The following is a 21,805-nucleotide window of genomic DNA, read 5'->3' as shown; positions in this document are numbered from 1 at the left end:
GAGAGAGAGAGAGAGAGAGAAGAGAAGAGAAGAGAAGAGAAGAGAAGAGAAGAGAAGAGAAGAGAAGAGAAGAGAAGAGAAGAGAAGAGAAGAGAAGGGATGAATATTCAGGTGCCCACAGAGGCCTAAGATTTCTGGAGCTGGAGTGATGGCTAGCAGCCTGCTGTGGGTGCTGATTGGATCCTATATGAGAGCAGTACCCACTTTAATCACTGAGCCAATTCTCCAAGCCAACTTAATGTATTCACAGATCATCCATGTTGTAGTGTGTGCCAGCATGTCATTTTGTGTTACTAAATGATATGTAGTGGGACAGCTCATCCATTCACTTAAATAGTTTGTACTGTGTTGAGAGAGAATGCTGGCAACTCGTCATGCACACAGAGGGCAGAAGGTGGCCTTTGGGAGCTGGTTCTCCTTCCACCTTGCTCTGAGGCAGTCTCTCTTGTTTTTACCACTCTGCTGTGTAAGCTAGACTTCTGGCCTACCAACTTCGGAACGATTCTCTTGCCTCTGTAGTCCCTCTCGCCAAGGACTGCTAGTTAGATACCATGTCCAGTTTGATATCTTGTCTGGGCACTGAATTGGAACGTGGGTCCCCAGACGTGAGTAGCAAGTGCTTTTCACTCATAGAGCTGTCCCCCAGAATCCTGCTAATACTTTTGACTCTTCTGAATAATGTTGCTATAGTTAAGTGACAAGGTGAAGTGGAACTTGAAGTTTCTGGATATGTGATGTAGATGCACCTGTTTTGCTGATAAAGACTCCTGTGGTGTTTTGCTAAGGTAAGGCCTGTGGGAGAACATGTACTATTTGGAGAAAGTATAAAGAGGACTCAGTGGACAGTGACAGTATCTTGCATAGCTAGCCTTGCAGCACTTCTTTGGTCTGGAGTCTCCACTGATCTTCACTTAGTTGAGAGAGACTGCAGAGAACTTCTCCTGCTGTTGTCCCAGTTGGCTTGGTCACTCCCACTGACTTCTTGCTGATTTGGTGGGGGCCTGGCTGTTTCTGCGGATCATCCAACCGCTGCTGATTTATGGTTGTTGCCCTGACTGTACTAAACTGGAGTGCTCGTATCCTGACAAATGGAGATTAAAATTGCCCCAAAGTGATTATTCTAAACAGGCCCACTCCCCTTGTCCTTTTTATCATCTTTTCGCCCCTACTTTTAGTGGGCTAGAAGGGGAGTCAAAGTGTTTAAGAATTCTTATTAAAAGTAGGGTTTTTTGTTTGCTTTTTTGTTTCTTTTTTTTTTTTTTAATCTAAACTTACAAGATTTATTCATTTCTCTTGGGTATGTGCCTAGGATGGAACTGTTGGATTGTGTACCAGCTTAGAGTTGAAGTTCATTAACTGTTGGCCCTTAAGAGGGACATAGAATTTCAGATATTAGAAAATTCACTCAAGTACCTGAGAATAAATTGGTAGGAGGTGGGGCCAAAAGGAAAGTGGGTCGTGGGTTAACATATCATGGTAAAAATTCCACTAAGGTGAGAGGATGAGGTGAATAGCAGAATTTAGCAGGAGCCCAAGGACAGCAAGTTGACCCAAGATAGTGGCATGCTAAACCTGTATGTGGTTGATGACTTGTGGCTTTGTGGCATGGCTGGAGTGGGTTCCTGGTTCTCTGCAGCTCAGTCAGGAGAGAGGGAAGTTGCCCAGTATCTTGTTCATGAAAACAGGACACTGCGTGACTTAGTCTGCTTCCCACTTAGCCAGGAGAGCAGTAATCAAGTCTGGTTAGATTAATTGTTTAAAGCTGTTTACTAAACGTTTCACTGAAAGACCTTTGAATGAAGTCATGGAAAGGAAAGTCGGTTTGTATTTTTTCTTAAAGTACCAGTCCACAGCCTCGGTGGCTCACCAGGGACTGCTTTTTGGTACTCCACGTTTGCAAGCTGACGGATGCCTGGCTCTTCAGGGACCACTATCAGTCAGGCTAAAGTAGATACTTGAAAGACTCTTGGTTCTGTATAATTTCAAGTTAGTCTATGTTAATTGTTGAATTGGTAGTCATGTTTTGTTTGCTGTGGTTTTTCAAAACAATGTGAGCAAACTTTTTTTCCTGTTTGTGGCAGCGGTGTAAATAATGGACATTGTGATCTTGCTGGAGAAGAATGTCCTGGAGGCATTACAGAATAATGTAATTAGGTGATATATGGAACTTGGAAACATTTAGATTTTGTTCTGCTGTGGTTTTATACTTTCCTGAAATGTGATCTGAAACAGTTTATTAGTAAATATGCTGAATTGCTTTCTTTGGCAAGTGCATTTCAGGATTGGGTCCAAGTAAAAATTTAAATATTTACTTATAGAAGTTGTTTGGTGTGGTAATATTTTTACTGTGGCTATTGACCCCCTAGTGAAATGTTAGGGCATTGCTCCATTGGAGCCTGTCTGAGTCCAAGGGAGGGAAGAAGCAGCAGCTAGCATTAACAGAATGTTCCATATTGCCATGTTTGGTACTCGGACACTTTACCTGTTTTGTTTGTTTGATTTGTTTTTCTTAATGAGAAATTCATTAGAGAAATTGATAATACTTTCGTCTTTGAGAAATGGTCCTGTAGCTGTAACTAGCCTGTGTGTCCATTCTGTCCTCTAGCTCACAGACATTTTCCTGCCTCAGTTTTGTTTTTGTTATTTGTCTAGCAAGAGAAATACTGTTTAAAGCTTGCCTGGAAATTAAGAGGCTGACTTGTTGGTTTGGATTTTGGTGCTGTGGTGGTGCATGTAGCACCTGCTTTATTGCTGAGCTACACCTCTTGATTGTGAAATCCCCACGAGGGGCTGGAGAGATGGTTCAGTGGTCAAGGGCACTGGTTACTCTTATAGAAGATCTAGATTCCATTCCCAGCTCCCACATTGTGGGTTCACAGCCATTTATAACTTCAGTTACAGGGGACTCAGTGCCTTCCTTTGACCTCATTGGGCACCAGGGATGTATGGGGTAAGCATACTTGTAGGCAGAACACTCATACATATAAAATAAATAAAAAAGTTAAGAAAAATCTGTGCAAAATTATAAGCACTACAAGTTCACAAAGAGGATTTTTTTGTTGTTGCTTTGTTTTTAGACAGTTTCACTGTATTCCAGGCTGGCCTTGAACTTGGAATTATCTTCCCAGCACTGACCCCCAAGTACTGATATTACAGATGTTAGCAAAAACTTTTTTTAAACGAGAACAGAGCCGGGGACTTACATTACCCTACTTAAGTACAAAGCAGGGCAGCATTGGAGGAAGGATATACACATAGAATAGTACGGAGTCCAAAATAGGCCCAAGTGTGTGGCCAATTCATTTCTGACACACACAATTTAATGGGGAGAAGAAAATCTTTTCAACAAACTACAGCAACAGCTGTGTCCACATAGCGACAGAGTGGAGCAGATCTGAGTGTAAAAGCTGCAGCCGCAAAACCTTCAGAAGAAAACAGGCCAGAGAGTGTCTGTGCCCCGGCTGGAGAAGGCCCTGGGACAGAAACAGCAGTGCCTACAGAGAAGACACACTGGGTTTGCTCACACTGTAAAACTGATTTCTGAAAGACTCCATTGGGATTTTTTGGTTGTTGTTTTCATTTCTGTTTTTCAAAACAGGGTTTCTCTGTGTAGCCCTGGCTGTCCTGGAACTCGATCTGTAGACCAGGCTGGCCTTGAACTCAGAGATCCACCTGCCTCTCAACAAGTATTAAAGGCGTGCACCACAAATACCCAGTTTTGTTTTTTGTTTGTTTTTTCTTTTTTTATGTTGGGGACTCATAGAAATGCATATAGCTGACAGAGGACTTGTTTGCAGTACACGGGAGCTCTGAATCATAAGAACTATGGTAGGGTGTTTGAAAGGGGGTTTTACTCTAAGTACAGGAAAGGACAGCTCCATCAGCACTCACTGTGGAAATTTGAGTTAAGATTATGAGGTACCTTGAAAAGCCATTAAAATCACCAAGCTTTACAAGTCAGACAGTAGTATCACTGAGATACGGAGCTGGATATGACGCCGTACACCATGGGGAGAAATGTGAGCAGGTAGGATTACCTTGCCTGAGAGTCTGTTTTTTCCAAAGTGGTGTAGCTAAGAGGAATGGGAACATGGCCACACAGGCACACATAAATGTTCCTAAACCAAACTAGGAGCAACTCGGATGTCTACCTGCTGTTGTGTAGTGAACCAACAGCTGCGAACTCGCGTTACACCACGAAACTCACAGTGGGAAGGAACTTACTGCTGGTGTCTGTGACGTCACAGTTGCAGTTGTATATAAAATTCTAGAAAAGATACTCTAATATAATGAAAGGGAGTAGGTGGATGATTTCCGGAGGCTAAGGGGAGAGGGAGGGATGGACCATAGAGGGTACAAGTGATGGTGGTATTTGCTGGTCTTAGTGCTGGCTGCACAGGCATGTACAGATACAGGAACTTTTATTAAAAGTTTTACACTTGCCCGTGCATCCATGTGTACATGCCATGGCTTGTGTGTGGAGCTCAGAGGCAGGGTGGCATGGTGAATTGTGTAAAGTTGTGTAATCTTTCCAGGTCCTTTCCTTTATAGTAGGATAGGGAAACTGGTTCATAGTTGAGTTTGGGAGAAGTTGGCCCCCAGTGCTTGCTTTAGTGTTGGCGTCTAACCTAACTATGTCAGAACGCCTAGGCTTGTCTGTTGGTTTTGCAGTGTGCTGACATAATGGTGGACACATTTCTTTTCATAGTGCTTTGGCAGGCTTTTGTGAGTTCAAACAAATGCTTCTGTCTCTTCTTCCTCCTCTTCTTCCTTTGTTGTCAGAACCTGCGCACATATGCCACTCAGACTTCCTTTTTCTGATAGGATCTGAAGCAGGTGACTGAGCTCCATCCTTCACCATCCTTGGGAAGGTTTGTCCTAGAAAATGGCCAGCTCCTTGTTATTCAGATGATAGTCTAAATATCAGAATAAATGCCATCAATTTTAGCTTTTCACAAAGAAAATGTATTCTAAGTACAATTTCAAATTTTAGATCTCCTTATAATGTCTATGTGAGAGTATTTTCCCGTTCACTTAGTCTATGAGAACTAAGTTCTTGGATTCTTTGTTGATGAGGCTTGTAGTGCTGCGCAGCTAAGGGTGGCAGAGCTCTGCTGGAGGACAGGCTGCTGCTGCTGCTGTTACCTCACCTTACAGACTGGCAGAAGCTCCCAGAAGCCCTGAAATTCATTCAGATCCATCCAGCACCTTTGCAAACACCTCTGTGTGTCTTAAGTTAAAAAACATTGATTCATGCCAAAAGTATCTGTCCTGGGGCTGGAGAAGAAGGCTCTCTGGTTAAAAGCATGTACTGCTTTTAAGGAAGACCCAAGGCCAGCTGAGCGGTGTGCTCCACGCCTTCAATCCCAGCACTCAGGAGTTCAAAGCCAACCTGGTCTACAAAGTGAGTTCCAGGACAGACAGGGATACACAGAAACCCCACCTCAAAAAACCAAACCAACCAATCAAACCCAGAGGACTCAAGTTCAGTTCCCAGACAGAGCCCAGGTCAGGCACTTATAACCATATATAGCTCCAGGGGGTCTGTTGCCCTCTTCTAGCTTTCGAGGCGCATACACTCATACATGTGAATGTGTGCAAATATCCACACACAAGACATTTTAAAAATACATATATATTTTAAGAAAACATTTGTGGGGCTGGAGAGATGGCTCAGCAGTTACAAGCACTAACTGCCCTTCCAGAGGTCCTGAGTTCAAATCTCAGCAACCACACGGTGGCTCACAACCATCTGTAATGGGATCTTATGCCCTCTTCCGGTGTGTCTGAAGACAGCTACAGTGTACTCATATAAATAAATAAATCTTAAAAAAAAGAAAAAAGAAAAAAAGAAAACATCTGTTCCTCTCCCATCTCCGTTAATCTTTGTCCAGGAGGCTTTCTGCTTCATCCTTCCCTCTGGATCTCTTAGCTGAACATTGGCACCGGGCACAGCCACTCTGTATCTTCAGAAGTTCCTAAGTGCTACCAAAGGCTGCCTTGCCTTCGCCTTCCTCATATTGCCTGCCTGTGGCAGCAGGCACAGGGGAGGGACTTTACCCAGCTGCTCCGGCTCTGAGCCCCACAGGAGGTACCTCAGAACAAATCTGACACTATGGAGAGACTGAGGTCTGCACCGTGTCTCCTGCTGTAGGCTCCCCTAAGTGCTGTCTCCTCCTCTATGACACTTGATTCTGCCCTCATTCTGCTAGTCAACTGCATACAGTGCACATCTGATGGGCTGGGCTGCTTTCCCCATTGTGAGCCCTTTACTGCTCCATTGCTCAGCGGGCATCGGCCATGAGGCCTTGGCTGTGGGTTAGTATGACATGAAGGCCGGTTGGCTTTATCTCTTCCCTCAGCTCTATGACATATGGCAGCAGGAAGCTCATGATGGCCAACTCTCACCCCCTCCCTTTCCTTCTGCTATTGTGCCTTACACTTCTGCTTTCTGGTCATTACCTATCCCAACCCCAAGTGCACTTATGTGGAGATGTCATTTCCCACAGCTTTGATCAGCACATATTAGGCAGTCCCTTTGTATAATTAAGGAAATGCCTGAATTACTGGCCTGAATGCATTTGAAAGGAGTTAGTCTCTTGTACTGAGTCTAGCTTAATTACAATGGTTAAAGACTTGTTAATTTACCCATGTGTTGCTGAGGGCAAGAATTAAGCCTTGTTGGGATGCAGTTTCCCTTCTCTGAAATGGGGCTTATATAGAAGTTTATGTAAAGATTAAGTGAGGAAACCCAGGAGCACAGCCCTACCTAATGAGTAGGGCTTTTCACTCTGCTGCTATGCAGTTCTTGAGCACAGTGTAGATGTTAAAATCTTTTTTAACTTGTGTTTGTGTGTGTCTCGGGGGAGGGTGTTCTGCCTGTTTTATGTCTGTATACCACATGTGGCAGTGCCTGAAGAGGCCAGAAGAGGACATTAGTTAGATCCCTCTGGGACTGGAGTTACAGATGATTGTGAGCTGCCATGCGGGTGTTGGGAATGGAACCCAGGTCTCTGGAAGAGCAGCCAGTTACTCTCAACTGCTGAACCATCTCTCCAGCCCAGCGTAGATGCTTTGAAAACTTGGCCAGATTTAAGAAAATTCCCCACCCCTTCTTCCATCAGTTGTTAGGTAGTGTACTTCTGTCCGGAAAGTGTCTCTTGCCTTCCAGGGTGTTCCGCACAGTGCTTCAGATGAACCAGAGTTTAGCTTCAGTCATGTTACTCCTTTCCACCTCTTTAAGACTGTCTGTGCCGAGAACTGTTTGTGTAGAATGACTTGGCATTCCCCTCCAGAGTGTCATCTGCCCTCCTGGATGTGTGCAGTCACACAGCCTGGGTTTGTATGTGTGCTTGAGTGAGTCACTTACCCCCTCTGAGTTGTTCCTGTCTTCCTGTGAGGTGGATTCATAGTAAAGGTTCAAGGTGCTCACCACCCTGATGTTAGGACCAAGGCACACCCATGATCATGAGAGAGCATTTGATGTGTTTCTATATAATTCTGTTTGTTATTTACCTCAGTCCCCCTTTAATAACCAATCTTTGAGCTGCTTCTCATTTTCCCACATAGTGTTTCCACACGGGAATGAGTTAACTGAATGTCAGTAAAATGTCTACAGCCGTGTTTCTCGAGTTATGTCTTCCTGAGGGCTGTGCAGCTTTCAGTTGAAGTGCGCTCGAGCTATAGGTGCTACTTTCAAAGTCCTTCTAAGTGCGTGCTCCCATAATCAGGACCACACTTACCCTCCATGCCTCTCTGCACCCTGCTCTGTCTTCCCTGATCAGAACCCTTGTGATTGACATTCACCCAGAAAATCCCTGAAGACACGCCAGCAACATCTCATGAACAGACGCCTCCTTAGTCTTTTTCCTGCAGAGCCCAAGCAAGGCTTACTCCCAAGAAGCTGACCCACAACTCCAGCCACCAGTGTTTGGTCTTTGGTCTGGCACTGGCATCTTTTCTTGGCTGTTCCATTGGACTTGGCATTTACCTGGGACACTTGGGTCAGCCAGTCTTCGCCTTGGGATTAAGTAAGAACCATATAGAGCTGACTTACAACTGTATTATTTTCTATCATAAGTTGGGCTTAGAGCATCTTTCATAAATCAGGAATGTTTCTTGAAAATGTGTTTTTCATGGAAGTCAGTCCCAAGTGTTCTTTTCTATAAAAGCACACTGTTTGTTCTATGGTAACAAATGCTTTTTGACTGTGTAATAGCAATAGAAACATGACTGACAGGAAGGAAAACATGCCTATTATACATAGGTCAATTTGGCTTAGTCCATCCTAGTGTGTAAATACAGTTTTATTAAACCAGACCATTCTAGGGAAATCTTCATTGTATTTTAAAGCAAAATTATCTAGTTGCAATAAATCTGAAGGGATTCTCTCTGTTAAAGACAAGAATTGGGTGTGGTGATGTACATTTTATAATCCCAGATTTTGAGGGTTCAAGGCCAGCCTGGGTGACATAACAAGGTTGTGTACGCACGAGCACGCACAAACACACATAGACACACACACACACACACACACACACACTCTCTCTCTCACACATTCCAGATGTGTTCATACAAATGAAACATAGACAGTTGCTCTGAGTAGGAAAGAATAGATTTTGAGCTCACCTGATGAACATGAACATGTGAGTCAGTGACTGTACTGTAAGAGGATTAGCTATTATGCTTTTGACATCTTTGAGTTCTACAATGACAACAACAGACCCTAGTACTTGTTACTGAGCTCTTCACCAGCTGTCCTAGAGACTGCAGAGCTGCAGTAAGCAACCTTCCGAGGCAGATTGTTTTCCCCGGTGCTGAGCAGGGTGGGGCTGGGCCTGGTAAGTGATTGGCCTAAAGTTGGGGATTACCTTGAGGCCTCCAGTGTTTACTGCTTGTCTTTTCTGTCAAACACTGTTGGGCACGCACAGTTAAGAACTGGGGGATTTCTATACCTTTTCACATTTGTAATAAGCAGTTGAGTGGTACATGAGCTTTCCTTTAACACCATATGAGCTATATAAAACCAAGTGGAGATGCTTTCCAGTTTTATTTTTTAGATACAGGTTAAGTTTTAGCCCTGATAACTATGCTGGTTCCAGTCTTATGAATAGTGAATCCCTTTTTAAAATGTTAAATGTACACTAGGGTGTGAGGTCTTAGAAAATAGTCATTTAAGAAGTTTTTTTGTGAGACTGAACAGTGGTGGCACATACCTGTAATCCAGTACACAGGAGGCAGAGGCATGCTGATCTCTGAGTTCCGGGCTAGCCTGGTCTACAAAGTGAGTTCCAGGATAGCCAGGGCTACACAGAGAAACCCCATCTTGACACCCTACCCCCAACAAAAAAACCAACCAAACAAACAAAAAGCTTTTTTGTTGTTGGTAAATAAAAAGAATCTGTGATAGGTTCCTCCCCAGCATATGACCTCCACCCAAGATGATTTTGCTTTGCTGTATGACTTGGCCTTAAACACCCGGGTCCCTTGTTCCCTCAGCCTCAGAAGCAGCTGGGACTGTAGACCTGCAACCTTTAGCCCCCAGTGGTTTTGTTTTCTTTTGTTTGTTTGTTTAGTTGGTTGGTTTTTCGAGACAAGGTTTCTCTGTGTAGCCCTGACTGTTCTGGAACTCACTCTGTAGACCAGGCTGGCCTCGAACTCAGAAATCCACCTGCCTCTACCTCCGGAGCACTAGGACTAAAGGCGTGCGCCACCACGTCCGGCTCCCCAGTGGTTTTTAATAAACATTAACAAATTGTTTATTACATCTGTTCACTCTACTTCATATGAATGTATGTTCGTACACCACATGTGTGCTTGGTGCCTACAGAAGTCAGAAGAGAGCATTGGACCTCCTAGAACTAGAGTTATGAATGGTGGCGAGCCACGATGTGAGTGCTGGGAATCAAATATGGATCCTCTGCAAGAGCAGCCAGTGCTCAACTGCTCAGTCATCTCTCCAGGCTCCCCCCAACCAGTGATTTTTTTTTTTTTTTTTTAATGTCCTACAGGGAATTTCTGTATGACTTTTTGTTCTTTCTCTGGGACTGCTCCTCCCTCGTTGGGAGTGTGATGCAGTTTCAGCCTCCACAGAGTGGGCTCCATAGGGTCATGCTTTGCTCCAGCTTGTTCTGCAGAGCCTCATGGTGACAGCAAAGAGCTTATGGAGCCTCTTGGGGATTCCTGCAGGTTGGGTTTTCTTTCATCTACAGTAACGTGGACTTTGTGGCTAATCTGTGGCCTGGGAGCAGATTCTGTGCCTGAATGTTTCATCCTGTGTTTACCCTGTGTTACAGCGTGCACTCAGTACCTTTAAAGTTACTTAAAAGCATGCATTTAGGCACAAGATAAATCTGTACTATATGTGTAGTTGCTAGAAATTGCATTCTCTGTATCAGGGGCTAGAGAGATGGCTCAGTGGCTAAGAGCACTTAACTGCTCTTGCAAAGAACCTAGGTTCAGTTCCTTATCACCCACATATGGTCGTTCAGTCATGTGTAACTAACTCCCTCTCCTGACCTCCATGGATACCAGGCACACACTTGGTGCATGTACATAAACGAAGGCCAGACACCCATACTCAAAAAATAAATCATAAAATCTTATGTTAAAAAACCAAACAGACAGTGTCAGAGTCAGCAAGTGCTTAGCTGGTAAAGCATGTGTGACACACACACACATACACACAGAGAGAGAGAGAGAGAGAGAGAGAGAGAGAGAGAGAGATGGAATAATAGCAGTTTAAAAACCAGTACCAAGGCAAGGGGCTAGAGAGATGGCTCACTGGTTAAGAGCACTGAATGTTCTTCCAGAGGTCCTGAGTTCAATTCCCAGCAACCACATGGTGGCTCACAACCATCTGTAATGGGATTCGATGTATTCTGCTGGTGTGTCTGAAGACAGCTACAGTGTACTTATAAAATAAGTAAGTAAATAGATAATGTACCAAATGACCAGCTGAGGAACTGCTCCACTCACAAAAAATGTTTCTTTGCTGATTACTGACACCGTCTGGGGCAGCAAGTGTGCACCAGCGTGCATGGTTAGAGTAATTTGAAATAATGTCTTTGGAAGGATTTATGCCAATTCTTTTTCCTCTCTAAAAGAAATGGCTGCAGAAAACATGGGCTCTGGGCCTATGAGACTCTTGTGTTGTTTCCCCCTTGTCCCCCTCTCCCTGATGACTGGTTTTTGCTGTGCGTGTGGAGATGTGTGCCGATAAGCCACACTCTGAACCTGAGGGTTCTTTGTCATTTCAGACAGCATGGGCTTTTGAGAGCACCAAGCTGGAAGACAAAGTTATATAAACTGCATTCGTAGTTAAATATTTGCTTTCAGGGGAGGGGAAAAATGCTTTGTACTTTTCCCTTTGGCTTTTCTTCCAGCAGAGCTTGTCATGCAACAACAAGAAGTGGCCAAAGGCAGAGAAGGCCTTCTCTCTGCGAGCTGCTTTGTTTTTATTGTAAGGCAGACCTTTCCTGTCTTATTGTTCTAAAGTTAAACCTGGCCTAGAGGTGCCAGGCTTGAGTGGAAGCAGCTGCCGAGAGTCCCCAGGCCAGGTGGGACTGTCTTTGAAGCAGCATGCTGCCTTTTCAAAGAGAAGGAGCGAGCGAGGGCTTGATTCCCAAGAGCTCAGCATTCCACCGTTGGCATCTCTGACTGCAAGTGCGCTAACTATTACAGGTGAAGCAGATAGGAAGCCTTTCCTTGTACAGAGTAGTCTTGTTTGTGTCTCAACAATCCAGAGATGGAGGCTGGAGTCTCGGTTAGGAATTAGAAATGTAGCAGCCTCAATTTAATTAAGGTTTCTTGAGAACTGGGTTTGGCAGGGGCTTTGAGCGCAGCTATACTTTCAGATAAATACAGTTGGCAGGAGCTGGCTAGCTTGGTTCGTAAACTGAACTCTTGATGGCCCGTTCTTGGTTGGTATGGGCGTGGCTCATCTTTTGATTGAGTGGTGCTGATAGCTGTGGGCCCAGGCATCACTTGTAGTCTGCTGCTAGGAAACAGCAAGCATCAGAGAGCTTGCTATCTTTGCGGAAAATGTAAGAGCAGACCTGTAGTCAAAGGGACAAGAAGCATGCCACAATAGTTTCTTCTGGGCTTTTGAATCCTTTGGCAAAACCTTGCCTCCAGCTGGAGACCCGCAAAGGCCTTAGCTGTAGCCTACCTGCTTTCAGGGACCTGCCTCTGTGAGCCATTCCAAACCCTTTGCCCCATGCTCTAGGACCAATGTGCTGCTTCCTACTCACTCTGCAGCTGCAAGGGGTAAAGCAAGTTGCCTTGAAACCAAACCTCCTGCCATTTTGTAAGCCAAGCAGGCAGTGGCAGATTCCAGGGCTTGGTGTAGCGATGGCAGTGGTGTCTAGCCTCTGAAGTTCTACAAGCCTGCCAGGTAGGCTAGTCTGTGTGATGTGTGTGGTAGTGTCAGTCAGGGAAGAAACCTGAGCAAGCCCTCCTTGTTACTAACCTGGCTGCCTAGTGCTCTAGGCTGGTGCACAGAGAGCATGACTCATGTTCTAACTGCATCTTCACTCCTTGACATCGGGGCGCTCCAATTTCCCATGGAAGGTAGTGTTGGTGGGCTGAAAGTAGAGGAGAATCTTCTTTCTGGATGTCCTGGGGACAGTGGCATAGTGAGACTGGCAGAGTTGTTCCCACTGGACTACTTTATAAGTGATAGGTTGTTTTGGCAAGTTATTGTCTACATTTGGAAATCTAGGGCATACTAACTCCCATAGAAGTTTTAGTGTTTGAGGCAGGGTCTCATGTAGCTCAGGCTTGTCTTGATCTTGCTATGTAAGTAAGGATGGCCTTGAACTCCTTCTGGTCCTCTTGCCTCCGTTTCCCATGAATTGGGATTATAGGATTGTACTAGCATACCTGAAAATGTTTGAGATAAAAAAAAAAAAAATTCTTGGGCTGAGAAATGGCTCAGTGGTTAAGAGCACTGGCTGTTCTTCCTGGTAGGGTGGCGGTGAAGGTAGGATTCATTGTTCAGGTTCAGTTCCCAGCACGTACATGGCCTCTTAAAACCATCTGTAACTTCAGGAAACCCTCTGGAAAGGCTCCAACAGCCTCTTCTGGCCTCCAGAGTCTATAGGCATGTACATGGTTTATAAACATAACTGCAGGCAAATACTCATGCCATAGAATAAAATGAAGACTTTCTTGGAAAGGAGGTGCTGGGTATTCATGATTGAATTAACATTCAATGTTAATTCATTTTCATTTTCATTTTGCCAACCTCAATTGACTACTTACCAAACTAACTTTGGCAAACTATTTCCCCAAGATTTTTTAAAGTGAAAATGGGGACAGCATTACTGATTTTTTAGATACTGAATTTTAAATTTGGTACCAAACTAGATCATAGCACAGGCTCTGTTGGACAGGGCCATGTTTGATTTAGTTAAAATTTACATGGCATAGGCTGGCCATGTATCCTGTGCGTGTCAGCTGTGCAGCTGTATTCACAGAAGGGCATCCTTGGTGAGCTCACTGTTTCATCACACTTTCAACTTAGGCCTAAACAGGGCAGGTCAGCACACATAGGCAAGTCATGGCCACGTGCTCCGGGGCTGCAGTTTGCAGCCCATCACTTACATACTGAATGCTCTGGTGGCTCTGACACAATGGCAAGAGTCTGTGTCCAAAGCCATCAGAACATAACAGCATTGTGAAAACACAGGTAATATGTCTAGCATGTGCGCTTGCTCTGGGCAAGTGTGACCCCTGGAATGTCACAGAGACACATCATGGGCATGGCATACTCAGACTACACTTGGGGTTTGTTGTGGTTGGGTTAGTTTTTCAAGACAGGGTCTCTCTGTGTAACCCAAACTCTGAGATCTGCCTACCTCTGCCTTCTAAATACTGGGGTTAAAACGTGGGCCATTACCAACTAACTAGACTACACTTTAAACATCAACAATAAATTACCTTAGCTCATCTTATCTTGGTGGTTTTTAGTTGTTTGTTTTTTGGTAGAAAACAGGCTTATTGAATATACTATAAAGGTCAGTGTGGCTAGGAGTGACATGAATACAGCACACAAACTCACTGTGCAGCTCTGGCTCAAATTCGCTGTGTAGACCAGACTAGTCTGAGCTCACAGAGATCCCCCTACCTCTGTTGGGATTTCAGGCATGGCCACCATGCCTGGCAAACTTTTTATTCTTTTGTAGTTGCATTTAGCTTGAAATATAAATACACTTTATGGTGTTTCTTTTATATTCATATTCTGTATATTTCTTTTATATTCATTTTCTATTTTTAATTTTTCTTTTTTACATTATTATTTTATTTTATTTTATTTTGCTAAAATTTGACTCCACCACCCCCACTCCCACATATACACATGCAATGTCCTAGGCCTGCATTTATTCCTGGGGTCAATCATTCAGAGCACCTTATTCCAGCTCCACGTCATACCCTGCTGGAAGGTGAGCTGCAGTAAAGCACACAGAGCTGTCCCCTTCTGTCATGACAGTCATTGCAGGGCACCTGGACAGCCTGCTTGAGGCGACCTCTTCTGAACCAGCCTGGAGCTTTGTTTTGTTTTGTTTTGTTTTGTTTTGCTTTCTGCTTTTCTCCCCAGGTTTGTTGGTGGCAGAGAATGCACCGTGAACATTCCTCTGTGGTAACAAAACCCTCTTGGTGTGGGGTCCTGTCTAATGCTCTGCAGACCTTGCTCAGTCTTCAAGTATCTACTAGGCCCTCCATTGGGAGTCTCTGGGCTTTTCCTTCTGCACTTGCCTTTCTCTGGTCTCTCCCTCCACTGCTGGTTCCTATTTCAACCCCAGGAAATTTGTGGTCCTACCACACATGTAGTTTGTCATTGACCACATGTTAGGTACTTGTCTGTCTATGAAAGAAACACATCACGGTCATGTATGTGATAGACGGATAGAAAAACATGCTGAGCAGGGTGGTACATGTCTTTAACCCCAGCAGAGGAAGCAGAAGCAGACCATGTCTACATAGTGATTCTAGGCTAGTCAGGACTTCATAGTGAGACCCTGTCTCCACTCCCCTCCCCACAAAAAAAAATGCTAATAATTGGGGGCTGGAGAGATGGCTCAGTGGTTAAGAGCACTGACTGCTCTTCTAAAGGTCCTGAGTTCAAATCCCAGCAACCACATGATGGCTCACAACCATCTGAAATGAGATCTGATGCCCTCTTCTGAGGTGTCTGAAGACAGCTACAGTGTACTTACATATAATAAATAAATAAATCTTAAAAAAAATGCTAATAATTTTCCTGGGGACCAAGGAGATGATTCAGTAAAGTGCCTGCCATTCAGCCATGAGAACTGGACCTCAATTTTAAGAACCTACATTAAAAAGAAAAAAGCCCAGCTTTGGAGGTGAGCTTGTATCCCAGCAGGGAAAGGTGACATTGGGTGAATCCCTTGAGCTCTCTAGTGGCTGAGCTCTAGGCCAGTAAGAGACCATCTCTAAAAAAAAAAGTTGCTGGTTCTTGAAGAACAACACCTGAGGTAGTTCTCTGGCTCCCAAACATGAGTGCAAGCACACACACATACACACCAAAAGAATAAGTACATTAATAAACAGAAACCATTTTGTATGGTAGCATATATACTTTCTTAACTAACGCCATCTAGGTGGCATGAGTGACGAGAGTTTCCAGGGTCAAAACTACACACCTCACTTGCTCACACTGTTTTCAGAACAGAAAAATTAGCTTGCTTGAGGAATACTCTGAGGTATTGTATTACACTACCTATAGAATTGGTTCCCTCCCCGTCCCCTGTGATGTATGTATGTGATATTGTGGGTACTGAGCATAGGACCTTGTGTGAGGTAGGTGCTGTACCACCAAGCCATCCCTAGCCCAGTAAGAAGAAACTTAGAATCCCAGCAGCACAAAGCTGGGTGTGTGGGCATACCTATCATCCTAGCACTTGAGAGGCTGAGGCCATGCCTGACTCCGAAGTACCACGCCAGCCAGGGCTGTTCTACAGGGTGCTGCTTCACAAAGCAGAACAGCAACAAAAACTTAGATTTCAGCACTACAAGTTTGTAGCAGGTGAGAACCAGTACTTTATGTGGCTTACTCATAAGAAGGTTGGACCAAGACAGCTGGGTCATGGAGCAGACACACAGAACATCAGAGTAATCTGGGCCTGGTATGGTAGTGCAGCCTGTCATCCCAGGAGGGCTGAGGATTGGAGGGCATCTTGGGCTACAGAGTCAGACTGTGTCTCAAAACCAAACCAGAGCATCAGATGAACTGAACATGTTGGTCTGCAGGCCTGAAAAGGAAAACCAGAGCTTGGCTCTAGCTGAGAAGTAAATTCATGTAAGTTGATGTACAAGTGAGGCTCATGCCAGTAGATAGCCTGGGGCAATTCCTTGTACAATGGGGCTGTAGACATTTTTCATGCACTTGATAGGAACACATTGTTGACGCCAGCACTGATCACACCAACACTGTTATTAAGGTGGACTTCAGTTCACAACTCATGTGTTGTGTCCTTTTCTCTCTTAAAAGAAAACTAAATAACAGTGTAAGTTATGTGTGGCTAAGCAGAAATTCTAATGTTGACATTCAAACTAGGGTTTTATAAATTCTGACTCAATTTATCCTAAAGCCAAAGCTTTTCCCAAGCTGAGGTCAGAGTGAGGCATGAACATGGCCAGGGATGCAGCTCCATGCTGAGCCCTTGCCTGTCATGTGTGAGGACTCAGGGGAGGCTCCTCAGCTGGGTGAGAAGCGCTTCTCCCTCTCTCGACACTGACATGTGTGATAGTGCAGCCTTTGGCCTTTTGCAGTCATTCTCTAGATCATTTCTTCCCCTCAAAAAGTGGTCCGCATCACCTTGACAACCAGCGTGAGAAGGCGGGCTACTCAGTGAGCCCTTGTGAAGGAGGAGGCTGCTGGTTGGAGGTGCAGAGAGTCTAGAGCGGTCCCTTAGGCTCTCCATCTGCACTCCAAGACAAATGGTAGGGAATCAAGTTTCTCATTTCCTTTGTGAGCAGCGAGACAGAAGGCATCTGCAGTGTCCCTGACAGTAAGAAAGGTTAGCGACCCAGACCACAGACTTCCAAGTAATCCGCCTGGTCTCTAATGGTCATTTGGAAGAGATCTTTTAGTCCAGTCTTTGTTTGGGGCCCACTGGCACTGCACTCTAACACTGTTTTCCATTTTTGCAGGTACTGGGTTTGGATTAGGAATTGTTTTCTCCCTCACCTTCTTTAAGAGTAAGTGACTTTGACAGGCTCCTCACTACAGTGTCTGTGTAAACCCTACCAACCTGTCCACCTTAGAATGAGCTAGATGGAGAGTGTGAATGAAGTCTGCATGAGTTGGACATCTCCAGTGTTCCCTAGAGGCAGTGAGTCAGGGTTGTCTGGTGTCTTAACATGACATCCTTTCAAAAGCCTCCATTTCATGCTGGCTAGGCTGCATGGCCACATATTTCTAAAGTAACCCGGAGATAGAGCTTGCTGGTAGTAAAGGCAAGTGGGCCAGAAGTGCCCCTGCTTCTCCCTGAGAGTCTGAGCAGTGGGCAACAGGATCCCCTCTTGGGAAAACTTGAAGTTTGAGTACTGACTAAAAGCCAAACAGGTCACCTTGACCTCATTTCATGAACTGACAATGACTGGAACTAGAGGGATGTAGATGTGTGTGAGGGAGCCCCATGGTGTGCTGTGAGTAACCAAAGTTGGTGAGTGTTGGTGACATTAATAATAAACAATTCAGGCACCTGACCAATAGATGTTGCTCTGATGAGGCTAAGACTATAGTTCAGCGCACAAATGACAGACTGGGCTATTTGCATCAAATGTAGCAGCCCAGGCACCTAATAAATGTGATGGATTACAGTGTTGTCTGCTGGTCCGTTACGTATTAGCAATATAATGTCTGCTGGGCACACATCTGAGGCAGAGGCTTTATCTGCTCTTAACAGTTCCCTGTTGGGATTTCTTGTTTTCTGCTCATAGGAAGAATGTGGCCATTAGCCTTTGGTTCTGGCGTGGGATTGGGGATGGCCTACTCCAACTGTCAGCATGACTTTCAGGCTCCGTATCTTCTACATGGAAAATATGTCAAAGTAAGTACAGAATCGATGTCTTTCCCTTCACAGAATTCTCTAAAGTCTTACTAGTTTTATTGTTTGTTTATTTTATGAGTTTTGCATGTATGTCTGTGTACTATGTGTATGCTGGTACCCACAGAGGCCAAAAAAGTGTATGAGATCCTCTGGGACTGGAGTTATAGATGCTTGTGAGCCACCATGTGGGAGTTGCACCAGACTCCTCCGTAAGAGCATTCAGTGCTTCTGCCTGATGTCAGCAAGAGGCCGACTGCTGCACCAGCCTGGTGGCAGGCTGCTCCGCTGCTCCCTCTTCTGCACCCTCCTGGCAGCAAGGAGCAGGCAGAGCCATGGGTCTTTCCATTGTTCCAGCTGAGCTGTGCTGGACGATGGGTCAGTGGTGATTTGCATATGGGATGGTTAATGGCTGGGAGGGACTGTGGAAAATGTTACAGTTCTACAGCTTTGCACATGCTGCTCTAAAATGGCCTTGTAACTTTATTTGGACTTGAGTCTGTGCCTGGATGTTGTCATCCTTCTCTCTGTCCAGGAACCAAATCCCATTGGAGGCTTATGTGGGATGGCTGTATTGTGATAACTGCTGGGCACACAATGGCCAGGTCCTGTATACCTCCCTGGGGACTTTGTTCATAGTCTTCTTCCTCCCTTCCCAGTGGATTGTGGGAAAGGTGCTGTGTCTTCACTCAGCAGAGGGGAAGAGTTGTCCAGAGTGAGGAGCTGCCAGTGACCAGAGTTAGCAGCTGGTGCCTTAGCTGTGCTTGGTACTCACCTGTGACCTCCTGAGTCAGCACTCACTGTCCATGGCTGCCCCTTCCGGTCTTCTCCCTCGCAGGCTGGGGCCTCTGCTTGTGAAGCAGATGGAAACAGAAAATTTGAAGTGATAGGACCATTGGTCCTGGGGTTGCCTGAGGCTGCAGCAGGTGGTGTCAGAGCATCGCTGTCTGTTTTGACCAATGTCCTTGCTTCATAGGAGCAGTGACTTATGCTGAGAACATCCCAGCGGGAGGAAAGAGAAACCATGTTTATTCCTCAGGAATACTGAAGTGCCCGGAGTGCGCTGACATCCTGTGATGGTGCCATCTGCAACGCTTTCAACTCCAGCCACTGTTTGTGTTTGAAACCAAGTCTGTTGCTTTTGTATTATCTCTTTGGAAATTGTAAGGAGGTCTTAAATAAATTAAAACGGGAAGCCCAATGCAAGCAAGGCCTTTATTCCTTTATGTTGGAGGAGGCTTCTCTTTGAATGGCCTAGCTGTGGCCTCTGTGACCTCCTGAAGACACAGACATGTCCAATGCACTCCCCTAATACACAGTTGTCCTTCCCACCCCACCCCAAGACTGGTGGTACCCCACCGTGTGTGAGAGTGGCCATGGTGAAGTCTTGAGGCACAAGTTCCTGATGGCGTGCTCGGCCTGCACCCTGGCTCCCCAGTGCACCAGTCTGCCACATGAGGTCTGCCTCACTAATGTCTGTCCCCTGCTGCATGGAGCTCTGACTGACAGTGTGGAGCTGGTGGCCGACCACAGCCTGGCTAGAAGGGCATGCTGAGGTCTGAGCACAAGTGGCCACTGCAGTACCCTCTGTCTGTCCTTGTGGGTTTGTGAGGCACAACATAGACTGTTTTCCAGTTCCTTTTGATGTGTGCAGCACACCTGAGCTCGGGCTTTTGTAGGTGTCCACTGTGAGTGTTCTCACAGTGACAGAAGTGCTTGTAGCTAGGAAAGGCAAGCAGTTCCTGAACTGTCCAGGGCAGAGGGAGCAGCTGGAGGGGCATCAACAACACAGAGAACATTGGTTAGACCTCAGTCCTTAAAAGAGCTTTAGTGAATAAGTTCAGGGTGGCCTCTACCCTCCCTCTGCATTTTTCTCTGCATTATTCTTTATTCTATTTCCCTTTCCAGAAACATGTTTGGGGCCAACAGAAGTGCTCTGCCAAAGATGGGCTATGCCCAGGACAGCAAGTCATGGTCATGGCATGCCTCAACTGCTTGGCTGTTTTTCATACGGCTCTCTTAACCCGTGCAGAGCATCCCATGCCATTAGTAGACAGTAGAACAGTGCTCCCGCAGCTGGGTTCTTCCCTCCAGATCCTCTCCATGTTAGCTTTCTATATAGTAGCCCTCTAGTTCCCCCTACCTTTCTGCCTTCAGAGTTGAGTGACAGCCCTCCCCAATCCAAAAACACAAAGGGAAGGCTGTGCCCCCAAGTCTCTAGGTAGAAAATGACTCAACATGGAATGGACAGGGACCTCTCTGGTGAGGTTTTAGGCCTATGTTGCACCGATCTGGTCCCTTAGCACCCTTGGGTTCTGCAGAAGTGCCCCAGGAGCCAGCCCACTCCCGGAGGGAATAATTTGGGTCCACGCTGTTTGTCTTGGTCCTAGAACAGTTTGTATTCCCACCTTATAGCTCTTGCAGAGGGCGTCCATCGCAGACACAAAGCCTGATCTTGTCCTCTAGTCCCTGCCCCCACCTCAGATGAGCCTTCAGAAGCTTCAGAGCTCGTTGGCAAGGGGAAGCATTCTGTTCTACTTGAAGTTTCACTCGAAATTCAAATCCTCTGGAGGCCCTGCTCCATTGTGGAATTGAGAAGCTTTGGCTCCACCTCCTCTGCTCTCCTGGAATCAAACACAAGGAAATTCATGGGTTTAAGGATCCAGTGATGGGCACCCAGCTGGGTAAGGACGCTAGAGCAAAGCTGTGGCGCCCCAGAAGTGGCCTGCGCTGCCAACATACATAAATACATACAGCCTGAACTTGACACTGTATAATTTAGCCCAGAACAATATGTATTTTGAACTCATTTAGGTGGATGACTTTTGTAGTCTGAGTGGCCGGGGAGCCTTCATTGGGGCACATTTACTGTCTACAGAGGCATGCCTTTGTTCCGAGACGTGGCTTTTGGAGTATTTTGCTGAGCTGTCCCTTTGAGTGAATGTCACCCTCTCCCTGCTTTCAAAAGACCCAAGAATGCAGTCCCACAACCCTGCTGCAGGAAACAGACACTGGGCTAAGGGAGATGGCTCTTGTTTTTGCTGTTGGTTCTCAAACCTCTGTTTACATTTTTTTTTTTTAATGTAACCAACCCATAATTGCATTTTGCTTGTCATGGTTCAATCTGATTGCATTGTTGGAAGGACTATTTTTGAGCTTGTCCAAATAAACTGCAGAGTATTTCCACAAGGATGTAGTCCATGGAGCTGGGTCTGCTGTCCTCCGGACTGAATGGTTTCCTGTTGCATGCTTTCTAATTGCATACATGCAGAGGGGTGGAAGGGAGAGTGGAAATTCTAAGTGCTGAAAAAAAAAAGTTAAATTTAGGAGAATAAGCTCATCTGGAAGCCATCACCACTTCCTTCAAGTGTGCTGAGAGCAACGGGTGGTATCCGGGCACATGTCCTGGGCAGGCGCAGGCAGGGAAGATGTCCTGTGTCCAGCAAGCAGCTCTGTGTGAGATAGGGCAGCAGTAGGGAGAGGCAGGGCCATACAGTAGGAAACTGCAGACCTACAGGCTGGACAGTCAACCCAAACGCCTGCTCAGTCCCTCACCTGCCAGGCACCAGCGGGAGGGGCCGAGTCTTCAAACTTCAGCTTCTTCATCTGTAGAGGAGATTACGGGCAATTCCCATCCTGCAGGCTTTGCGGTTTATTTGGGTGTGCTTTTAGCACGGCATATAAAAATGCTATCTAGGGTAGAACTCAGGGTTCAGTGATGAAGTGCT

At 45.6% G+C, this 21,805-nt stretch overlaps 1 protein-coding gene across 1 annotated transcript in view; it reads left to right on the top strand.

The window, feature by feature from the left end:
- Positions 1-21,266, top strand: part of Micos10 (mitochondrial contact site and cristae organizing system subunit 10) — a 29,683-nt gene extending 8,417 nt beyond the window's left edge. The window contains exons 2-4 of the mRNA XM_021200564.2: positions 17,179-17,226; positions 17,971-18,080; positions 19,054-21,266. Of these exons, the coding sequence (XP_021056223.1) occupies positions 17,179-17,226; positions 17,971-18,080; positions 19,054-19,062 (167 nt within the window). The 3' untranslated portion in view covers positions 19,063-21,266. The remainder of the gene's footprint in view (positions 1-17,178; positions 17,227-17,970; positions 18,081-19,053) is intronic.
- Positions 21,267-21,805: the final 539 nt, after the last annotated feature.

This window comes from Mus pahari, chromosome 6 (genome assembly GCF_900095145.1).
Source record: "Mus pahari chromosome 6, PAHARI_EIJ_v1.1, whole genome shotgun sequence".
NCBI classification, from domain to species: Eukaryota; Metazoa; Chordata; class Mammalia; order Rodentia; family Muridae; genus Mus; species Mus pahari.
This window is presented reverse-complemented; position numbering and strand designations above follow the sequence as displayed.